This window comes from Phyllostomus hastatus, unplaced genomic scaffold (genome assembly GCF_019186645.2).
Source record: "Phyllostomus hastatus isolate PE091 unplaced genomic scaffold, TTU_PhHast_1.1 phas_contig_210, whole genome shotgun sequence".
Taxonomy (NCBI): Eukaryota; Metazoa; Chordata; class Mammalia; order Chiroptera; family Phyllostomidae; genus Phyllostomus; species Phyllostomus hastatus.
Window position 1 is genome coordinate 30,618,582 of NW_025333737.1, and position 18,423 is coordinate 30,637,004.

Genomic DNA, 18,423 nt, shown 5'->3' on the forward strand with positions numbered 1-18,423 from the left:
GACAGCCCTCCTTGGCCAGGCTGTGCTTCACATGACCGGAGGGATATTCATGTTTTAGAGAGAGGCGAAGGGAGGGAGAAAGAGAGGGAGAGAAATATTAATGTGTGAGAGACACATCATTCAGTTGCTTCCCACCCCCACCCCCCGACTGGGGACCTGGCTCACAACCCAGGCACGTGCCCTGACAGGGAATCGAACCTGCAACCCTTCAGTTCACAGTCTGGTGCCCTACCACTGAGCTACACCAACGAGGGCAGAGGAGCCTTTTAAAAAGACAAATCTGACTGTGTCACTGTTCTGCTGAGAACTTGGAAACCACAAGTATAGTACATAGTGGGTGCCTGAAAGGCTCCTCCTTTGCTGTAAGAGAACCCCACCCCGGCCTCCTTCTCTCCCAACCCACCCCTCCGACGAGATCCCTCCCGCAGATTAACGGAGGTGTAAATACAACCCTTCACCTAAGGACGGGGTTAGAACCAGAGAGCAGATGGTTACAGGAAGATTTGTTATTGCCTGCAATGAACAGAAGAATCCAATCTTGACCACCAACCTTTTTTTTTTAGTTTAAACTTAATAAAATTGGGGAGTTTACCCAGTTTGTGGCACAACGACAGAGACCAGGGTCAGGAAAATTTGATCAAATGCCAAATTGATCAATGAATTTTGGCATCAAAATTTATACAGAATTGGCCCTGGCTTGTGTGGCTCAGTAGATCGAGCACCGGCCTGCGAACCAAGGGGTCGCAGGTTCGATTCTGAGTCAGGGCACATGCCAGGGTTGTGGGCTGGGTCCCCAGTAGGGGGCGTGTGAGAGGCAACCACACAGTGATATTTCTCTCCCTCTCTTCCTCCCTTCCCTTCTGTCTAAAAAAATAAATACCTTTTAAAAAATATTATACAGAATTGATGCCAGTGAAAATAATATCAGTACAATTAAAATGGAATGAAGAAATGGAAATGTGTCTAACTGTGCCATAGAGGAAAAAAATGGGAAAATCTGACCAAGGAATTCAGTTACACGAAAAGCATTCAAACTGGAAAACACTTTCTAAAAAAGTCTCCAGTGTTGGTATGTTTTGGTTGAAAGTGTTTGCATTCAAAACATCCCTGGGGTCAAAATATCCAGGTCGAAATATCCTGACCTGTGTTCGTGTCCCTCCCTCCCCAGCTCCTGACACTCCGGCCGCCCTTGGCCCTTTCTGTCCGGTTCCCTGAGACTGTCCCCTCCGCTTGGGGCACTCTTGTGGTCCCCCCCCCCCCACCCGCCGGCTGCCCTCTCTCCCCTCTCAGGGCTGATGCTGAAATACAGTCTCCCTGAGAGGCCTTCCCTCGTTGCCCTCCTTAAGGTCGATCCCCTTCCTGCCTCCTGGTATTCTTCCCTATTCCCCCCGTCTATTCCTCCTTGAATCCCCAGGGCTGGGCCTAGCAAGTATAACACCTCCTGGGTGCTCAGTACGTGTTTGTTGAATGAATCAGTAAATCAGTGTCCCTGGGGGGGTGGGGGAGAGGGGCAGGAGAAGGGGCTGGGGCTTACTTATAAAGGCCCCTGGGAGAGAAAAGCAACAGGGGGTACACACCCCTCTTGTGCTTCCGCCTCGCCCCTACTCATGGCACCGACTCCCGGAGAAGGGCCTTTCAGCAGGAGAGAGGGGAGGGGACGGCACTGGTCCTGCTTCACTTCTGCCCCTTGCCCAGCTTCCCAAGGTCCAGGCCCTCGTGCCAACTGGCCGGCTGCCCCCCAGCTGAGCTGCCCCTCCACCCTGGGCCGAGTTGGCTGCTGGCCAGGCTATTTGGGGAAACTTCCTGATCCCCTCTCTGGCCTCTCTGCCCCCACATCTCATCCCACAGCCTGGGAATAGCTGTCCCCAGCCTCGACCTGGGGACAGTCTCGTTCCCAGTTAGCACCCAAGTGGGTGAAACCATCTCTAAAAGCTTCTCGTGTCCCTCTCCCCTCAGGAAGCTGCTAACTAGGACAACAGATCTCAGAACGAGGTCACGGAACGCTACCTGCCCCTCCACTCCCTTCCCAGCCAGAAACACACGTGGGGACAGGAGTCCCCCTGCAGGCCACGGGAGACGGGGGACACATGGGTGAGGGGGAGATGCAGGGAGAGGCAAGACGTGGCTGTGCCCCGTGTGGTTCTTTTGGGGGGGCTCTTTTTGCCTGGGGAGCAGCTAGCTCGGTGTGGGGAGGGGGCCCGGCCGTGGGGAGCGGGGAGACCTGGGCTAGAGTCAGGCTCTGTGTGAGTGGGGATCTGCTACCTTTCCCAGTGCGCAGAGGGTGGGGGGGACGGCTCTGCACACAGCACGGCACCACACGAACCCCAGGGATGGAGAGACCCTTTGGGGCCGGGGAGGTCTTCTGGGATAGGTCCTGGGAGGGGCGCCCAACTCATTCGGGAATCGTCCCTCTGCCCAAGTCTCACTGTCGCTGGGTCACGCCTCGGTCAAGGGAGAGGTGGGCAAACCTCTCCCACATTTCGAAGACCACCCCCCATGTGTTCCTCTTTGGGACCCCTGGGGACCCTAAGTGTGCCAGGTTCCAGCGCCTCCTCCCCTCGGCCAGGGGCAAGGCGGGGGTGCGGGGGGTCTCAGACCTTCATACCCTGCCTGTCCGATGTGGGGATGGACAGACTGAGGTCAGGAGGGCAGAGGAGTCTGGGACCTGGGGAGGGGGGAGGGGCCTGTGGGGGCCCTGGGAGGGCAGTGCGGGCACAGTGAGCACGGCTGGGGAGGGGCGGGGGGGCCTGGCCTCCTGCCGGGGCATCCGAGGTGGAGAGGAGCTCCAGCGAGCCGGCCCTCACCCCACCCGAGGAAGCCTTAGTCAAACAAACAGCCAACACAGCCGCTGCTGTGCGAGAGGCCGTGGCCGTGAGGAGAGGCCTGGGTGGGGGCGCCCGGGAGCGGGGCAGGGAGGCTGTTTGGACGGGGCCCCCGGGCCCAGGGGCAGTTGGCGGAAATTTTTGGAACAGGGCGGGGAGCGAGGTGGTGGTTTGCAGCAGGAAGCTGGGGCTGGGGTGGGTGCGCTGGGCTTGGCTGGCTGCTTCGAGGAAAAAGAAAAGTGTCAATTCAGCCCCACTCAGGTCTACGCCTCTTCTGGGGGGCGGGGGGGCTCCAAGTCCCCCTCCCCCGCCCCTCAGCTCAGAGTAGATCGGATCCCCCAGAAAGACAGGGGCTCTCCCCCCATCACCCGGAACCCCCAGCCCCGCTCCCAGGCCTGCTCACTGGTGATCAACCTTCCAGAGTCTGCAGCCAAAGCCCCCAAGACCTTAAGTTCCCAGCGGAGGAGCTGGGAGAGACCGGCTGACCTCTGTCCTCCCCGGAGCCTGACATCCTCGCTGACTCCCTGCCTGGCACCGCGGGGGCCCAGCAATGACGGCGCCCCCCCCCCCAACCCCAGGATGCTCCGCCACCTCCTTCTGCACTCTGAGACATCTGGCTGTCCTGTGGCCCCCGGGACACCTCGCGAGAACAAGACAGGGAGAGAACAGAGAGACTCACACCCAGACTCCGAGGCAGCGGTGGAGAGAGGGAAAGACAGAAATACAGACGCAGATAGGGCGGACTTGAGACATGACCATCGGAGACAGGGTTGTGAGGCGGGAGAGAGTGGGGAAGCGTGTGTGTGTGTGTGTGTGTGTGCGCGCACATGTCACAGCCAGAAGGGCAGAAACACACACAGAGGGACAGACAGACAGACAGAGACACCCATAGCGTCTGGGTTAGACAAAGACAGAAAGACCCCCCAGGATAAGATAGACTTAGAGGCAGGGAGAGACACACAGAACCTGACGGGTGTGGGAGCAGGGGCCGGGCCGGGCACACAGCGTGCGGGCGGTGCGGGGCGGACACACGTACAGGCTGAGGCAGAGAGAGCCTCGCAGAACAGCACGGGGACAGAGGGACTGAGGGGACGCAGGACCCGGAGACACCGGCCGTGAGACCTGGGGGAGCAGAGGTGCCGGACATCAAGCCGGGTGGGGTTTGCGAGGAGTCCCCGCAGGGCCGCTGCTGCCTTCTGCCCCCCACGCTAAACCACTGCAGGCGTCTGGCCCCTGGCCACGGAGCCGGCGGGTCACCCAAGGTGAATGGAAAGTCCCCAACGGGGGGAGTGAGACTGTGGCCGGGGGGAAGGCTCAGGGTGTGCGAAGTCACGTGCAGGGAGGGGCTGCGGGGGTCCGTTCCCACGTCTGCGCGTGAAGAAGTTTTAGGCACGTGCAGCGGTGTGGGGCAGTATCCGTGTGTCAGAGTAGGGGGCACGCATGCCCGGGCGTGTGCGTGTCTGAGTGTGAGCGCGTGTTTAAAAGCGTGTGTGCCGAGTCCCATCGAGCACCTCACAGCGCCAAGGAGGCCGCGGCAGCGGGTGGGATCCTCAGGCAGCCCAGTGGGACAGGCGTGAGTCGGAGACGGCCACAAACAGGCTGCACAGCTCTCTCTTCTGGACAGACGCCGTGTCCAGGTGCCACGGGGCGTCCGCCGGCAGCCAGGAGCGACATGCCATTCGTTCCCACCAGGGATGACTCCCACCGCCTGGCCGGCTTGCCCCCACACGCCCCCCCCCCAATCCAAGGCCCAAACGCACACTTTCAGGAGGACCCACACTGCGGACATGTGGCTCTCGCCCTGGCCACGCCACGGGCGCACGGCTCTCTGAGAAGGGCAGCTGGAGGGGTGGCGAGGCCCGGCCCTGACCTTCCCCCAGTCCAACGTCCGTCTTTCCTGCTGCTGTCTTTCCCCGCTCAGCCCCCTCCCCGCTCCTGGGGTCCAGTGACTGCCCACACCCTCCCCACACTCAGAGGATGACCAACCTCTTTCCCGCTCATCCCTTTCCTCTTATTAAGCATCTCAGGACATTTTTAAAAACTGTCCCAATTTTGGGTGGAGAATGAGGTCAGGAGGCCCAAGGGGGTACTGTTTGTTCGTTGGTGACGGCTGACAGTCTTCGTTTCACCTTGACAGTCCTTCCTGGTCCCGGGGAGGAGTGTCCTAAGTCCTGGTTTACAGGAGCACTGCCGCGCTGGGGGGCGGCCCGCGGGAAGGGGGTTCGCCAAACAGCGGTGGTGGCCCCCACATTTTTGCAGGGCCCGGCACAAGAGCACAAATGGGGCCCGCACACACAGATCTCAGTGTTTAAAGGTTACAAATCTCACAAACCGATTGTTAATTACAATATACTTTCCCAACGACCTGGGAGACCAGGTTCCAACCTAGGCACCTCCGACTCCGGGGGGTTTTGCGGGAGACAATGCCGTGGAGGGAGGGCCAGCCCCACTCCCACCCTGGCCCCCGCCAGTGCGCCCCCTCCTCCTGCCAGCGCCTTGCTGCACGACAGGGGACTCGCTCTCACGCATGCGGACCCCCAGCCGCACATCCTAGTTCCATCTGCACGCCCTGCAAACAGCTGCCCCTTAGCCGTCCCCAGTCGCCCCTCCGGTGCACACCCACCCAGTGCTTAACCCGCCCGGAGGAGAACACCCAGGGGAGAGGCTTGCGTGAGCTGGGAACAGGCTGGCGACCACCTGGGCAAGGCCTCCAGAGGCCCAGGTGCGGGGAACGTGGTCTGGAAGGGGATGAGGAGGGTCTCCCTCTTGGCCCTGCTGACTCTGCACCCCACAGGGAGGGCGGTGGCCGGAGCAGTGCCCCGCCAGAGCACGGGCACCCTCCCCCCTTGCCCAGGTTTCACGGGGCCTTGCCTGCTCCAGCAGCCAGCAGACCGAGGGCCGGGGACTGGGGCTGCCACTGCATCGGAGGGCTGCTCGGAAGGCCCCTAAGCGGGACTTTCAGCCTCTTATGTTATTTATCTTCCTGGAAAAAGTGCAGTTTGACCTCACCTTGTGGATTTCTGGCCGGGGGAGGGGGGCGGCAGGGAGGCGATGACAAGGGCACATTTTTTCAGCGGGGTGTCTAAACCAGTGTGCTCCCCCCCTGAGGCACAGCCCCAAGTGGGCTCCCGCCGCCACTGGCCGCTGTCCTGCTGGGGCCCCTGTCCTCACCCTGCAGATGGAAACGGGGTGATGAGGAGAGGAGGAGGTGAGGGGCCCTGGGCAGCCCAGACAGGTCCAGTGGAGGTCTGGGGACCAGCAGGCGTGGCTCTCTCTGGCCAAGTTAAAAAAAAAACAAACACAACTCCCACCCCCGACCCCACCCCCTGCAGACCGACCGGCTTTGCTGTCCCACACAGGAGGAGACAGTCACACTTGCTGAGCCCTCACCAGGCGCCGGGCACTGTGCTCGGTGCTCTGCAGGCCTATTCTCCCTTAATCCTCGCCGCCGCCCTGTGAGCCGGGTTCTATTATTATCCCCATTTTACAGGTGGGGACGTGAACCCAAAGGGGTTCAGTAACTTGTTCAAGGTCGCGCAGTAGGTGGAGGTGACAGAACTGAAGTCTAACCGACCCCAAAGCCCCCACTGGCTCCACCACAGCACAGCGCCTCCCAGAAGCAAGCAGCTGGCACGGAGGCAGAAGGGATGAAGGTCGGATATGAGAAAGAACTTCCTGGCAGTGACAGTGGGTGGTGGGAAGAAACCATGGAACAGGGAAATTAGACGCAGGAAGCCCTCCCACCTGAGCTTGGATGTGGTCTGTCTGTAGGTCTGTGACGACCTAGAAGGCCAAGGGGGTCCTGGCTGGGTCCGTGGCAGTAAGCTGACTTCCCTCCGTTCTGCGGTCCGGGTCCTCTGCTCCACCCCAGTCCAGCACGGAGGCCAGTGTCTGCCTCTCCTTGGTGACTCGGAGCTCTAAGCAGGACCTGCTTTGCCAGGAAGCCTTCCTTGAAGGTCTGGGGAGCAGGACCCCTCGTCTACAGCCCAAATCCCAACACAGAAGGTACAAATCCACCCCATGTCTGCTTCCGTGATCACCTCCCCCTTCTGGCTCCGAGACACGGACACAGAAAACGTCTAATCGGTTCCCAGGTCTCTAGGTCCCCCGGGCCATCTGGACAACCCCTCTCCCTTACCGCCCGCGCCCTTGCACACCTGTACCCAGGTGTACATAAGTGCTGCAGGCGCCCTGCAGCTCATCAGAAAGCCCAGGCCCCAGCTCAGCTGGGCATTGGCTCTCACCTCATTTGCACACAGAACAGAAGCTCTCGGGGTCACCCCGCCACTCTCCACGTGGGAGCGGGTAGGGTGCTGCCCTTGCATGAGGCATGGGGCACGCTACTCAGTGAGGTTCCTTAAGCCCCGAGCCCTGCAGTCACCAAGCCCAACCCGCTCTCCTCCAGAAAGCCGTGTGCCTCATGCCCAGCTCTGCCCTTTCCCAGCCATGGGAGCCGGCCAGGCATCAGGGATAACCCGCCAGGGTCCTGGGAACTTCCCCAGAGTGGAGTCCCACCCGCTGGATGCTGGGCCTCGGAGCTCAGAGCTGAAAGGGATGTCCTCACGGTCCCTTGCAGTCCCCCAGTTTTGAGACGAGGGCACAGGACAGGTGTAGAGGACTGCCTTGTTCTCCCATCCTGCCCTCGAGGTCCTCTGCGTGGACCAGACCGCGTCGCTGTCTTACCTGCGGGGCAGAGACGGAGCCTGCCGCGACCACCTGCTCTCGCTGCGCTCCGGAGCGCGGCGGCTTTGGGCTGGCCAGAGCAAGGGCGGGGCGGGCCGGGGGAGGGGCCTGGGAAGGGGAGCGGCGGCCTAGCCCCACCCTGAGTCTCCGTCGGGTGGGTGGACCGGCTGATTCAGGTGGGAAGGAAGGGGGGAGCCACGAGGCAAGTCTGGGGCTCTGGCTTTTGTGAGAGCTGGGAAGTTAGGATGCCTGGGTCCTGAGGACCTCACGAAACCCCCTCCTTCAGGCGGCCTTGCCCTGGAGGCAGTGGCTCCCTAGGAAGACCCCTCACACGAAGACGAAAGCCCGGGAACCCCTCCTTGCCTGAGTTTCCCTTTCCATCTGAGCTCAGGAAAGCTCTCCCAGCTTGGTAAGGTGGGTGCGCGACAGGACACCCCCTCTTAAGTCAGGGTCCCCCACCCAGGTGCTCAGGCCACTGAGGGACCATTAGGTGCCCCGGTCATCTTTTTCCTCCGTCCCTCGCTCTCCCTGCAGCCCGCCCCCACCCCCCAGCGCCAGTCTCAGGCCCCTCAGCTGTCACAGTTCAGCGCTGGAATGACAGGCTTCTGGGCTCCGTGCGTCCAGCCGCATTCAAGGCCATCGAGCTTAGCACCCCTGGGCCCTCGCCCCTCCCTCTGCCCCCCGTCGCTAATTTTATTGACCCTTAAGAGGCACGTTGCTGGCAGGGCGGGTAGCGACTGAAGGTGACGTGGGAGCGGATGCAGAAGGGACCCCGAGAGGCGAAGATGGGACAGAAGGGGAAAGGGGGTGATTAAGAGGAAGAGGGGCCTTGGCAAAGAAGGGGACACTCTCTTGGCGGGATGCAGACCCAAAGCCCAGAGCTGGAATTCCAGCTGTCAATCAGCGAAGAGGCAGAGACGAGGCGGATTGAAGAGCGAAGGTACCGGGCAGGGGAGAGTGCGAGTTTTCTCAGCCACCCGGAGGCAGGCCCAAGGACGAGCGGGAGGGAGAGGTTAGACGGCGGGAAGGACTGCCATCCTGCTCTGGAATCTCTGCCCTAGCCCCCTTCCTCCCTCCTGAAGGTGACTTCTGCCCGCTGGGCCTCCTACTACAGAAATAGCCCTTTCCCTGAAGAATCAACCTAGATCTTGCCTTTCTTTTTCTTTCTTTCTTTCTTGTTAAAACGAGAGCAGGAAATTTAGGCCTTTTTAACTTCCCCCACCTCCATGCCCACCCCTCAGATCCTCTCCGCCCCTCCCAGGTCCAGGGGAAATGACTTGGGGGTCAGGGGAAGGGGAGGCATTGGGGGTGGGGCCTGCTGGGAGGGAGAGGGGACAGGAACGATGGATCTTAATGGCTCTCCAAAGGTAGACTTCTGATGGTCTCTCCAAATAAGGTTACATGATAGTAAAAAAAGAGGGGTGTTAAAAAGCAAAACTGTTAACCCTTGAATGCACCACAGAGCAGATGGATAGACGGGGAGGGGAGGAGGGAGGGATTATTAAGGGTGCAAGGAAAGTTCTGAGGGTGGTGGCTGTGTTCGCTATCTTGACTGTGGAGGCAGGTGCATATGTACATTACAACCTATCAAGTTAAACACTGCAGATATGTACAGCTTATTTCGTCAACTATGCCTCACGAATCTGTTTTTAAAATACTACACACTCGAGGGCTGCGAACCAAAATATTTCAGGTTCGATTCTCAGCCAGGGCACATGCCTGGGTTGCAGACCACGGCCCCCAGCAACCGCACATTGATGTTTCTCTCTCCTCTCTCTCTTTCTCCCTCCCTTCCCTCTCTAAAAATAAATAAATCAATATTTAAAAAATAAAATGAAATAAAATACTACACACTTTCTATACCATTTTCCCATTTCTTTACTTTTAATTTAGGGGGAACCTCAAAAAATAGAAGTGGCCTTGCAGGGAAGGAGTGTCAAAGGGCCAAGGGCAGCCGCAGTGGTTCCTAGTCCAGTTGTCCCCCTATCCCGGGGGGTGGGGGTGGGGTGTTCCAGGACCCCCAGGGGATGCCTGAAGCCACAGAGAGTACCAAACCTTTCGTACACTGTCTTTCCTACACATGCATACTGGATAAAGTTTAATTTATAAATTAGGCACAGTAAGAAATTAACAACTAATAAAATAGAATGGTTATCTTAAAAAAAAAAAAAGCCCTTGTTGGTGTGGCTCAGTGGATTGAGTGTCCACTTGCAAACCAAAGGGTCGTGGGTTCAATTCCCAGTCAGGGCACATGCCTGGGTTGAGGGCCAGATGCCCAATAGGGGGCGCATGAGAGGCAACCACACATTAATGTTTCTCTCCCTCTCTTTCTCTCTCTTCCCCTCTCTAAAAATAAATAAATAAAATTCTCAAAAAAAACCCGGACAATTATAAAATATACTGTAATAAAAGTTATGTAAATGTGGTCTTTTTGAAAATATCTTATTGTCCGGTACTCAACCTCTGGTGACGTAAGCTGATCCAGTGCCCACGCAAGGAGATGTGGGGAGGTGAAGTGAGGTGACGCAGGCGACGCAGGCAACGCAGCAACGCAGTGTGAGGCTACGCTGAGGGTTCCTCGAACACGGCCCCGGGAAGCCTGCGCAGACGCTCTGATACCCAGACAGCTGCTAAGTGCCTGCCGGGCAGACGGCGCACAGCGTGGATGCGCGGGACAGAGGGACGACTCATGTCCCCGGTAGGACCCAGCCAGAGCCGGACGGCACGAGGTCTCATCACACTACTCAAAATGGTGTGCAATTTAAAACTTATAAATTGTTTATTTCTGGAATTTTCCACTGAATAGTTTTTGGACCGCAGTTGATTATAACAAAGTGCAAAAGCGAGACCACGGATAAGGGGGCTGTCCTGTACAGTTTGGCCATTCTCCTGACTCAGTTCTCTGCGCCGCCCCCGCCCTGCCCTGCCCCCAACCACACTCCCTCCAGTGTGTAGGAAAGCTCCTGGGTGGGTGTAAGTGGGGTCAGGTGCTAGGCTGTGGCCCTTCAGCTGGTTCCTCAGTGTGGGAAGTGAAACAGCTCGGGCACCTGGGGTTCCTCTGTGGTCGGTCAGCAAGAAGTCCCGAGCTGGTGACTCAGGGAGCGGGGTCCTGCACCCAGACTTTGCTCAAGGGAAGCTGGTGGCTGCTGTGGATTCTCGCGCCCCCTACAGCCTGAGCTGGATACTGCAGGGACAAGATGGTCAATCCAGGGAGAGTTGCGACAGGTGCTGCACGTAGTTGAAGTCGGGCACTGGGAAGGGCACGCGGGACCACTTCTTGGCCTGGACCCGTCCTTGTGGCGTTTCCAGCAGGACGCTGCACACTTTGAGCGCCGGCAGCTTCACTGACTTGTAGATCATCTGCAGACCCCAGGGCTGGGGGGGGGTGGGACAGAGACTGTGAGGTCTGGGCGTCTACCCTCAGATGGGGCTTCTCTCCTCAAGTTAGGGTCTCTGCATGAAGATCTTATGTCTGCGCCTCGGACAGAGCTATCTCCCGCCTCACAGTGTGGGCTCCCTAAATCAGGGACTCAGACTGGGGACTCCCGGGGCAGGCCTGTCTCCTCCACCCCAGTGAGCGCCCCCTGGTGGCAGAGTCTGGGCGTCCTCTTCACAGTGAGGCCTTGTAAAGGCTGGAGCTGAGGGCCGTGGCGCCGGCACTTACTTGCCCACAGTTCTTGCAGCTGATGGCACCCCCAGGCATCCAGTCCTTGAAGACTCTGTCTATGGCCACAGGCTTGGTGGAGACATTGTAGTAGATCCTGGAAAGGAAGGGGAGTGACCACAGTCCTCATGGACCCCCAGCCCCACACGCCGTGCCATGCTACCTGCTGATCCTCCGCCCAGGCCCGGGACCTCCCTGCCTGTCAGAGGCCCAGAGACTTCCATAGGGTCACCCTGTGCTGCCTCCACTCCGCTCCCTTCCGCCCGAGTTCAGGCCTCAGCACCGCCCACCTGGACGATCTCACCGTCTCCCAGGGCATCTCCCTGCCCCACCCTCCCACCCCGTTCCGTCCTCACTCCCGCCCTCACACCACCCTTCCGCCAACTGCCAGAGTGATCTCCAAAGAGCTAAAGCTGGCCCCGACGTTCCCTCACTCAACACCCACCAAGACCCCCCCACACCCCCACCTCCAGAATAAAGGCTCAACTTTCACGTCTGACCTCAAGTTCCTGCACAGGCTAGTCTGTCTTCCTTCAGACGCTCACCCTCCACCCTCGCTTCCGATCAAGTCAGCCAGCCTTCCTCCCGCCGCGTTGCCCATCCACCCTCATCTTCTTACGGTCACTCCCAGCCCGGCCTTGAGGGCCTGACCGCTACTTCCCCAAATGAGAGAAGAGGTGTGAAGACCCTTGGCACCGTGGCCTGGCTGGCGCACAGTAGGTGCCTGAGGAATACGTAGTGAATAAGTGAATAGAGGATGGGGGAAGGCTGCCCCGAAGCGAGCGGAGGGAAGATAAGGGGATGGCCCCGAGACCACCAGCCCCTCTAGATGTCTTCGGAGCACACGTGTGCAGCACGAGGGGGTCAGTTTCTGGCCCCCCGGCATTTGGTATCCTGAATTCCAACCCCTGCTCAACCACACCGTGGCTGTGGGAGGCTGGGCACGTTGCTGAGCCTCTCTGCCCTCCCCCGTCTCACAGATCCCAGTAAACATGCCCCCTTGGTGCTTGTGGAAATGCTCTTTGACCTCTCCAGCTCTTAGTGCACCCCGCCTTTCCCCTCCTCCGGACAGCCCCTTCCACAGGTCTCACGAGAAGTTGGGGTTCACGTTGACGTGGTGGGCGCCCTCCACCTTCCGCAGGTCGCTTCCGTAGCCCACGGCCACCGTGCAGTTGATGCAGAGGATCTTCACGTGCTCGGCCGGGAACTGCCGCCGCCGAGTGTCCTGCTGGGCCGCCTGGGCCGCCCGCCTGACCAGGGCCTCCCTCTGCAGGTCCCGGATCTGGGGTGGGGGGAGACAGCGGGCGTGGGGCCTGACCAAAGACACCCTCCCAGGGGGACCGAGGGCTCCCAATGGCTTAAGTCCCTTAGTCCCCAGAGGGACCTTCCTCAGCCCTCCCTGGAGCTTTCAGAAACGTCTCGATGGAGAGAACTAATACTGGGTTGGCAGCGAAAACGGGGGCAAGACAAGATTTCTCGCCGAACCTTTGCCCCCACGGCAGAGGCCACGTTGCTTCTTGGAACCTGACACGGGGCACCAATAATAATTATGCCGGGACGACAGGAGTACATAGGGACCATCTTGAGTGAGGCTCAGCAATGGTGACTCTGCCTGGGGGACTGATTTCAGTCCTGGTTCTGGGCTGATTTTGTGACTTCATTTGCTTCCCAAAGGGCTGCAAGGCGGCTCTCACAGACACACAAAGTATTTGGTGATGAGGATGCATTAAAAGCCCCAGCCACGGCCTGTCCCCAAGGCCTTTTGGAGAGACAGCCGGCGTCTTCCTGGCAACCCCATCCCTGGCCTCTGCCTTGCCCTAGATTCAGACCATCACTGCGTGGGCCACGTTAGCCCCCAGAGGAAGCCCCGTGTGTTCGTCCGTATGAGAGCCCTTCCAGGCACGATGTCCGCCGCCCCTCTCCCCAGTCTGCGGGCACACAGGCTGCCCACAGACCTTGGCCTGGTACTCAGCCGGGTCCATCTCCTGCACGGCAGCCACGGCCTGTTTCATCAGAGTCTCCAGTGCCTCGTTGGTCTGTTCCCGCCGCACCTCCCGACTGCCCTGGATTGCCACGAACGAGTAGACACTCCTGTCGGCCCGAGCTCGACCCCTTGCCTGGGGAGGGAGATAAGGAGGGGCCTGAGTGGCGCTGGGGTCGCACACAGATGCTCCGAGGGTGGCTGAGAGGGTGGCTGGGGCACCTGGACCATGGAGATCTCGTTCGTCAGGAGCCCATAGCGCACGACCACGTTGCACTGGGGGATGTCCAGTCCCTCTTCTGCCACACTTGTGGCCACCAGGAGGTTCAGGGTGCCATCCCGGAACTTGCGAATCACATCCTGCTGTTCCTTCTGGGGGGGGCAGGGGAGGAGAGACAGGACGGTACATGGGGTGACTTCCTCCTGCCAGCCCCCCTGCCAGCCCAGTCTCTCCTGGTTCATCCCTTTTACTCAAAATCTTGGCTCCTTTTACGAGGGGACATGAGTTTCCATCTCCATCTCCAAGTACCCCCAGGATCTTGCCCATTTTTCCCAGGGAACCCCTAACTCCTAAGGGTCCCTGCCCTTGCAACTCTAGAAGCTCTCAGGACATGTTCTCCCACAAGGCACCCCAGGCCCCTGATCCTCTGCCCTGAGGACATCCCTCTTTCCCTGCAGATCCCCAAGTTTCTGCCTCTCTGCCCCCAGAGACCCTAAGACTGGAGGAACCTTCAGCCCTGGGGATCTCAGGGCTCATCTCTCTCCCCAGCTCTGCCCTCTGCCTGGGGATAACCAGCCCCCGCTCCCACATCTCTGTGCTGAATACTCTCTCCCCTTCTCCCCTCCCCTGGGGAACTCCCTGGTCTCAGCCCCCCTCCCCAGAGCCCTCACCTGGGTCATATGGATGCCCTGGGTGCTGTGCCCAGCCCCGATCAGCAGCTCGGCCCTGATGTCCACCGTCTGCAGAGCGGGCTGCTGCTGGAGCCAGAGCAGGAGGGAGTGTGCGCTCTGGCGGGTGCAGGTGAAGATGATGCCCCGGGGCCGGCCGGAGCTCCCAAACTTCTCCTGCAGGATCTGCTCCAGCATCTTCAGTTTCGGGTTCTCTGGGCCGTGAGCGGCCAGGAGGGCCAGCTTGTTCTTGTGGTCTGCCAGCAAAGGCCACGGACAGAAGCACAGGACTCAGGCCCGGAGGCGGGCAGAACGTGTGGGGGGGCGGGGGGGCGGCTCCCAGGGACAAGATTGTGGGAATCCAGAGCAGCCCTGAGGAGGGCTGCCCCCTGCCTAATCTCCCCTGAGCAGCAGCAGCCAGAACATGCGTAAGGACACCCTCTGCCTGACCAGCCTCAAGGCCGGCCAGCCTTACACCAGGGAACTGCAGTCTGGAATTCTTTGCTCACATACCTTAACCGGGTATGTGACCCTTGACCTTTTCATGCTGACCTCTTCAACCCAGGACTCAACCTGGGGTCTCTTCAGAAAGAGCCTTGCCCCTTCAGCCTGTGCTAAGGCCTCTGGCCTTAAATTTCACCCTCTGACCACGTCACTGTCCCAGCTGAAAGGTACCACGTAACCTAGACTTTCCGGGACAGTCCCAATTAAATGGTTTGCAAAAATCTTTGTCAGAAACGTAAATTAGGTTTTAGAGCTACACAAACCTGTCCAAAGGAGGGCATACATCTTTTGTCATATCCACGGCCTTAACTTTTGGTTAGAAAAATAGGGCCCCAGGACTCTTGTTGGCATCTTCCCAACTTGCATCTGCGCCCAGACTGGCCTCTGACCTCTAGTCACCTTCTGAGCCCCCTCTCTTCCCAGGGAGCCTCACCATTGAACAGCGTCAGCAGCCAGCGCTCAGCACGCAGGAATTGGGTCTTGGTGGCTCGCTCCCCGTCATAGAAATCCTGCAGCGCAGCCATGGCGTCCACAGCACGGACCGTGTCATGGATGAGCAGCGCGTCGTTGTAGCGTCGCAGGTGAAGCGCGTACACCCGCCGCTCCAGGAGCCCGGCCTCGGCGGCTGTAGGTGCACAGAGAGCAAAGGGTCAGAGTGGCCACGCCCTCAGGGCCCATTGCTGCCTAGGCCCCACCCCCAGAGGCTGAGCCCCACCCCCTAGAGGCTCTGCCCAGACCAACCAGATGCTGGACTGCCCCAATTGCCACGCCCTCCGCCAGGGTGCCTCTCTCACCGGCCTGGCTCAGCTCCACCACCTGCTGCTCGTACATCTGCGTCCCGAAGTTCTGGTTCAACTCAGGCATCTCCAGGTGGTCGTGTACTTGCTCCATGAGCTTCTTCAGCATATCCCCAAACGGGTCCTAGAGGAGAGGAGTGAAGGAAGGAGGAAATTCTTCCACAGCTCTGGTGTGTCTGGAGGCTGGGGTCAGGTTCCTGCACCTTGACTCCTATTCCGTCTCCACCCTACATGTGCCCTTGACCTCTGGCCTGAGCCCAGGGATGTCTACCCTTGTCCACCTGTCATGACAGACACCAGGCAGTACCCACACCACAGGGGAGAGCTTGGCACAGACTCAGCACAAAGTGCCCCAGCTTTATGTCTTGAAAGGCGCTCTGCTGTGTGTCCGGGGATTTGACAGATGTCCACGGTGGCATCTGAGCGAAACCAAACAGGACGATCCGCCCCATTTCACAGAAAGGGGACAGAGGGGCTCCGATACATAAGCAAGGACGCTGAAGTCCCAGAGCTCCTGAGAAGGAAGCCCAGACTCAGCCCCAGGTACGCGAACTTCAGCCCCGCCCCCTGTCCCTCCCTCCACACACCTGGCTGCGCCTGTGGCAGAGGTCGTACTGTTTGCAGGGCTGGCGGGTGTGCTCCTGCAGCTCGGGCAGGTGCTTCTGCGGTGACATGATGCGCCACGTGTCCAGGTTGGCACAGAGCTGGGGCAACGGAGAGGGGTTCACTGGAATGGCAGGGAGTCCTTGGGGACAACGGGCAGGGTTTGGGGGCAGGACAGGTCCCAGCTGAGGCAGGACCATCGGGGTAGGGATTCATTTATTCAGTACGTATGGATGGTATTGCTTGCTTGCTTGCCCTCTCTGCCGGGTGCTGTCCTGCGCACTGACAACACAGCGCATCTGTCATCGGGGCTGGGGAGACGGACACTGAACTGCTGAAGAACAAGAGAACGAGGGAACTCCCGGCAGCGTTAACAAGCTCTGAAGAAAGCGAAACTGGATGACTCGACAGAGTACACAGTAGGGGTGACCAGGGAAGGCTTGGGGTGGGGGGTGATGTTGAAGGGGTTCCTGGAATGAGCAGAAGGAGCCAGAAAGGTCGAGTACAGGGGGAAGGACATTCAGGGCGGAAGGAAGGGCAAGCGCTAGAGTCCTGAGCCGGGAACCAGCCCAACATGTTCAACATACAGAGGGAAGGCCAGTGGGGCGGGCGTCGGGGGAGGGGAGGAAATGCAGGGGGAGACCTGAGCAGGGGCGAGGGCATGCGGCACTTTGTAAGCCACAGCAGAGAGTGGGCGTCTACTCTAAGGCCCTGAAGGAATCTTTGGAGACTGGCACTTAGGTAAGGGAGGGATCTGGACCCTGCCTGGGGCAGCCAGGCTAGGGCTGGTGGGCATAGGGTAGCACAGGGCAGGGAGGTCCCCGGGGCGTCAGGGGGTGGGAGGGTCGCAGGGGCCAGGCTGACCTGCAGGATGTGGTCAATGGCTCCATCGAGTTTGGTGGCCCTGCCGGTGCCTGGGGAGGCCGTGAGGCCCAGCACCTGGGGCAGCTGCCGTGTGCCCCTGAACTTGTGCTCCAGGTACCGGCTCAGGATGCTGTTGTAGACGGTGCCTTTGTGCGTGTGGTGACACTCGTCCACCACGAGGAGAGAGAAGGCTGGGGACACAGGGCGAGGCTGAGAACCGGGGCTGCAAAGCCGTTCCTCCCACGAGCTTTGTTTGGTGCGGTTCTTACGACTCTGAGACTCCCTTCCTCCCTTCACAACGTGCAGCCAGGCCCCAGAGCACGGCCAGCCAGGGATGACTTGCCATTTAACCGATTAATAAACTGAGGCTCAAGCAGGGTGTGGGGGGGTAGGGACTCGCCCAAGACCCTGCACTGTAGCCAGGTCCTTCTCTACTAGGGTGGATGCTGGGGTTTGGCGAATGGGGGAACCCTCACTCCCACAACATCCCCCCACGCCTTTACTAGAGGCGGGGCCCTGGGGGTGGCAGGTGGGGTGCCCACAGCCCTCACCATTGAGCTCCACGTGCTCCTCCTCCTCAGGGCTGGTCAGGGCCATCTGCAGCAGCTCGGCTGTGCAGATGAGCAGGTCATTCCTCTGGGCCACGTGGCTGAAGCCGGGCCGGGGCCCCATGTCCCCACTCAGGCTTGTAATGGCCCAGCGCCCATCCAGCATGCGCCTGAACTCCTCACAATGCTGCGTCACCAGGTGGACCTGGGAGGGCGGATGAGATGGCGAGAGGAAGCTGGACCCGGGTGCAGGGCTTGGGGAGGAGGCAGTGACTGGGGCGGGTGAAAGGTGAGCTTGGAGACGGTGCCAGCAGCCCTGGAGTTCTGGAGGGTCCTGGGATGCACCCGAGGAGCTGAGAGCCCGCTGAGGGGAGGCCACTTACCCTGTTGACCAGTACGACCACCTTGGCTCCGTCCACGGTCTCAAGATGCCTTTTGGCCACGTAAGCAGCCGCCCGGGTCTTCCCAGCGCCCGTGGGCAGCCATATGATGATATTCTTGCCCTCCAAGGCAGGCATGATCACCTCCCACTGGTAGGGTCGCAGCTCCATTCTGAGATGGCAGGGGGCTCCGACCCCAGTCCTCCTGGCGCCCTCCTAGACCTGGCCCCCTCAGATGTGCCCTCTTCTTGCTCCCTCCCGGCCAGCCCAGTCTGGTACAGAGAACTCTCTTCGCCCAAGACTCCCCCTTGCTGGAGGGAGGTGGAACAGGGCACCCACCTGCGACCTAATGGGGCCGAGAGGGGAGACAGGAAGGAATGAGGCAGACTGGACCCCTGCTCACCCTCACCTGTACCACCTGCCAAGGACAGCCCTGCCTGGCTTGGCTTAGCTGGGAAGCCAGCTACTGAGCCCCGCTGAGACTGTAAATGGAAACTGAAACTGAGGGGAGGAGCCAGCCAGGCAGGGCTGGAGCTCAGCCCCAGGAATCCCTCTTGCCGCCTCCCATTGGCCTCAGAGGACAGAACTGCTGACTGGAAAGCACCTTTTCCTAACTTCTGGGTCCTGCCAGCTACCCATCCCCAAGAGCAGTCTCCACCACCCCACCCATGCTACCCCCACTCCTTCTG

The 18,423-nt window shown here is 59.9% G+C and overlaps 2 protein-coding genes across 2 annotated transcripts in view; both read right to left on the reverse strand.

Moving 5' to 3' along the window:
• Nucleotides 1-7,535, reverse strand: part of ZNF385C (zinc finger protein 385C) — a 52,416-nt gene extending 44,881 nt beyond the window's left edge. The window contains exon 1 of the mRNA XM_045836490.1: nt 7,506-7,535. The gene's annotated coding sequence lies outside the window, so the exon portion shown is untranslated. The remainder of the gene's footprint in view (nt 1-7,505) is intronic.
• Nucleotides 7,536-10,260: 2,725 nt separating this feature from the next.
• Nucleotides 10,261-18,213, reverse strand: DHX58 (DExH-box helicase 58). The gene is made up of 12 exons (XM_045836617.1): nt 17,738-18,213; nt 17,358-17,559; nt 16,807-16,997; nt 15,927-16,043; nt 15,337-15,463; nt 14,976-15,167; nt 14,042-14,295; nt 13,373-13,522; nt 13,125-13,286; nt 12,261-12,451; nt 11,170-11,266; nt 10,261-10,880 (listed from the first exon to the last, which is right to left on the reverse strand). Exons 1-12 carry the CDS (start codon nt 17,903-17,905, stop codon nt 10,707-10,709), a joined length of 2,025 nt encoding a protein of 674 aa, XP_045692573.1. The 5' UTR covers nt 17,906-18,213; the 3' UTR covers nt 10,261-10,706.
• Between the last annotated feature and the right edge of the window lie 210 nt (nt 18,214-18,423).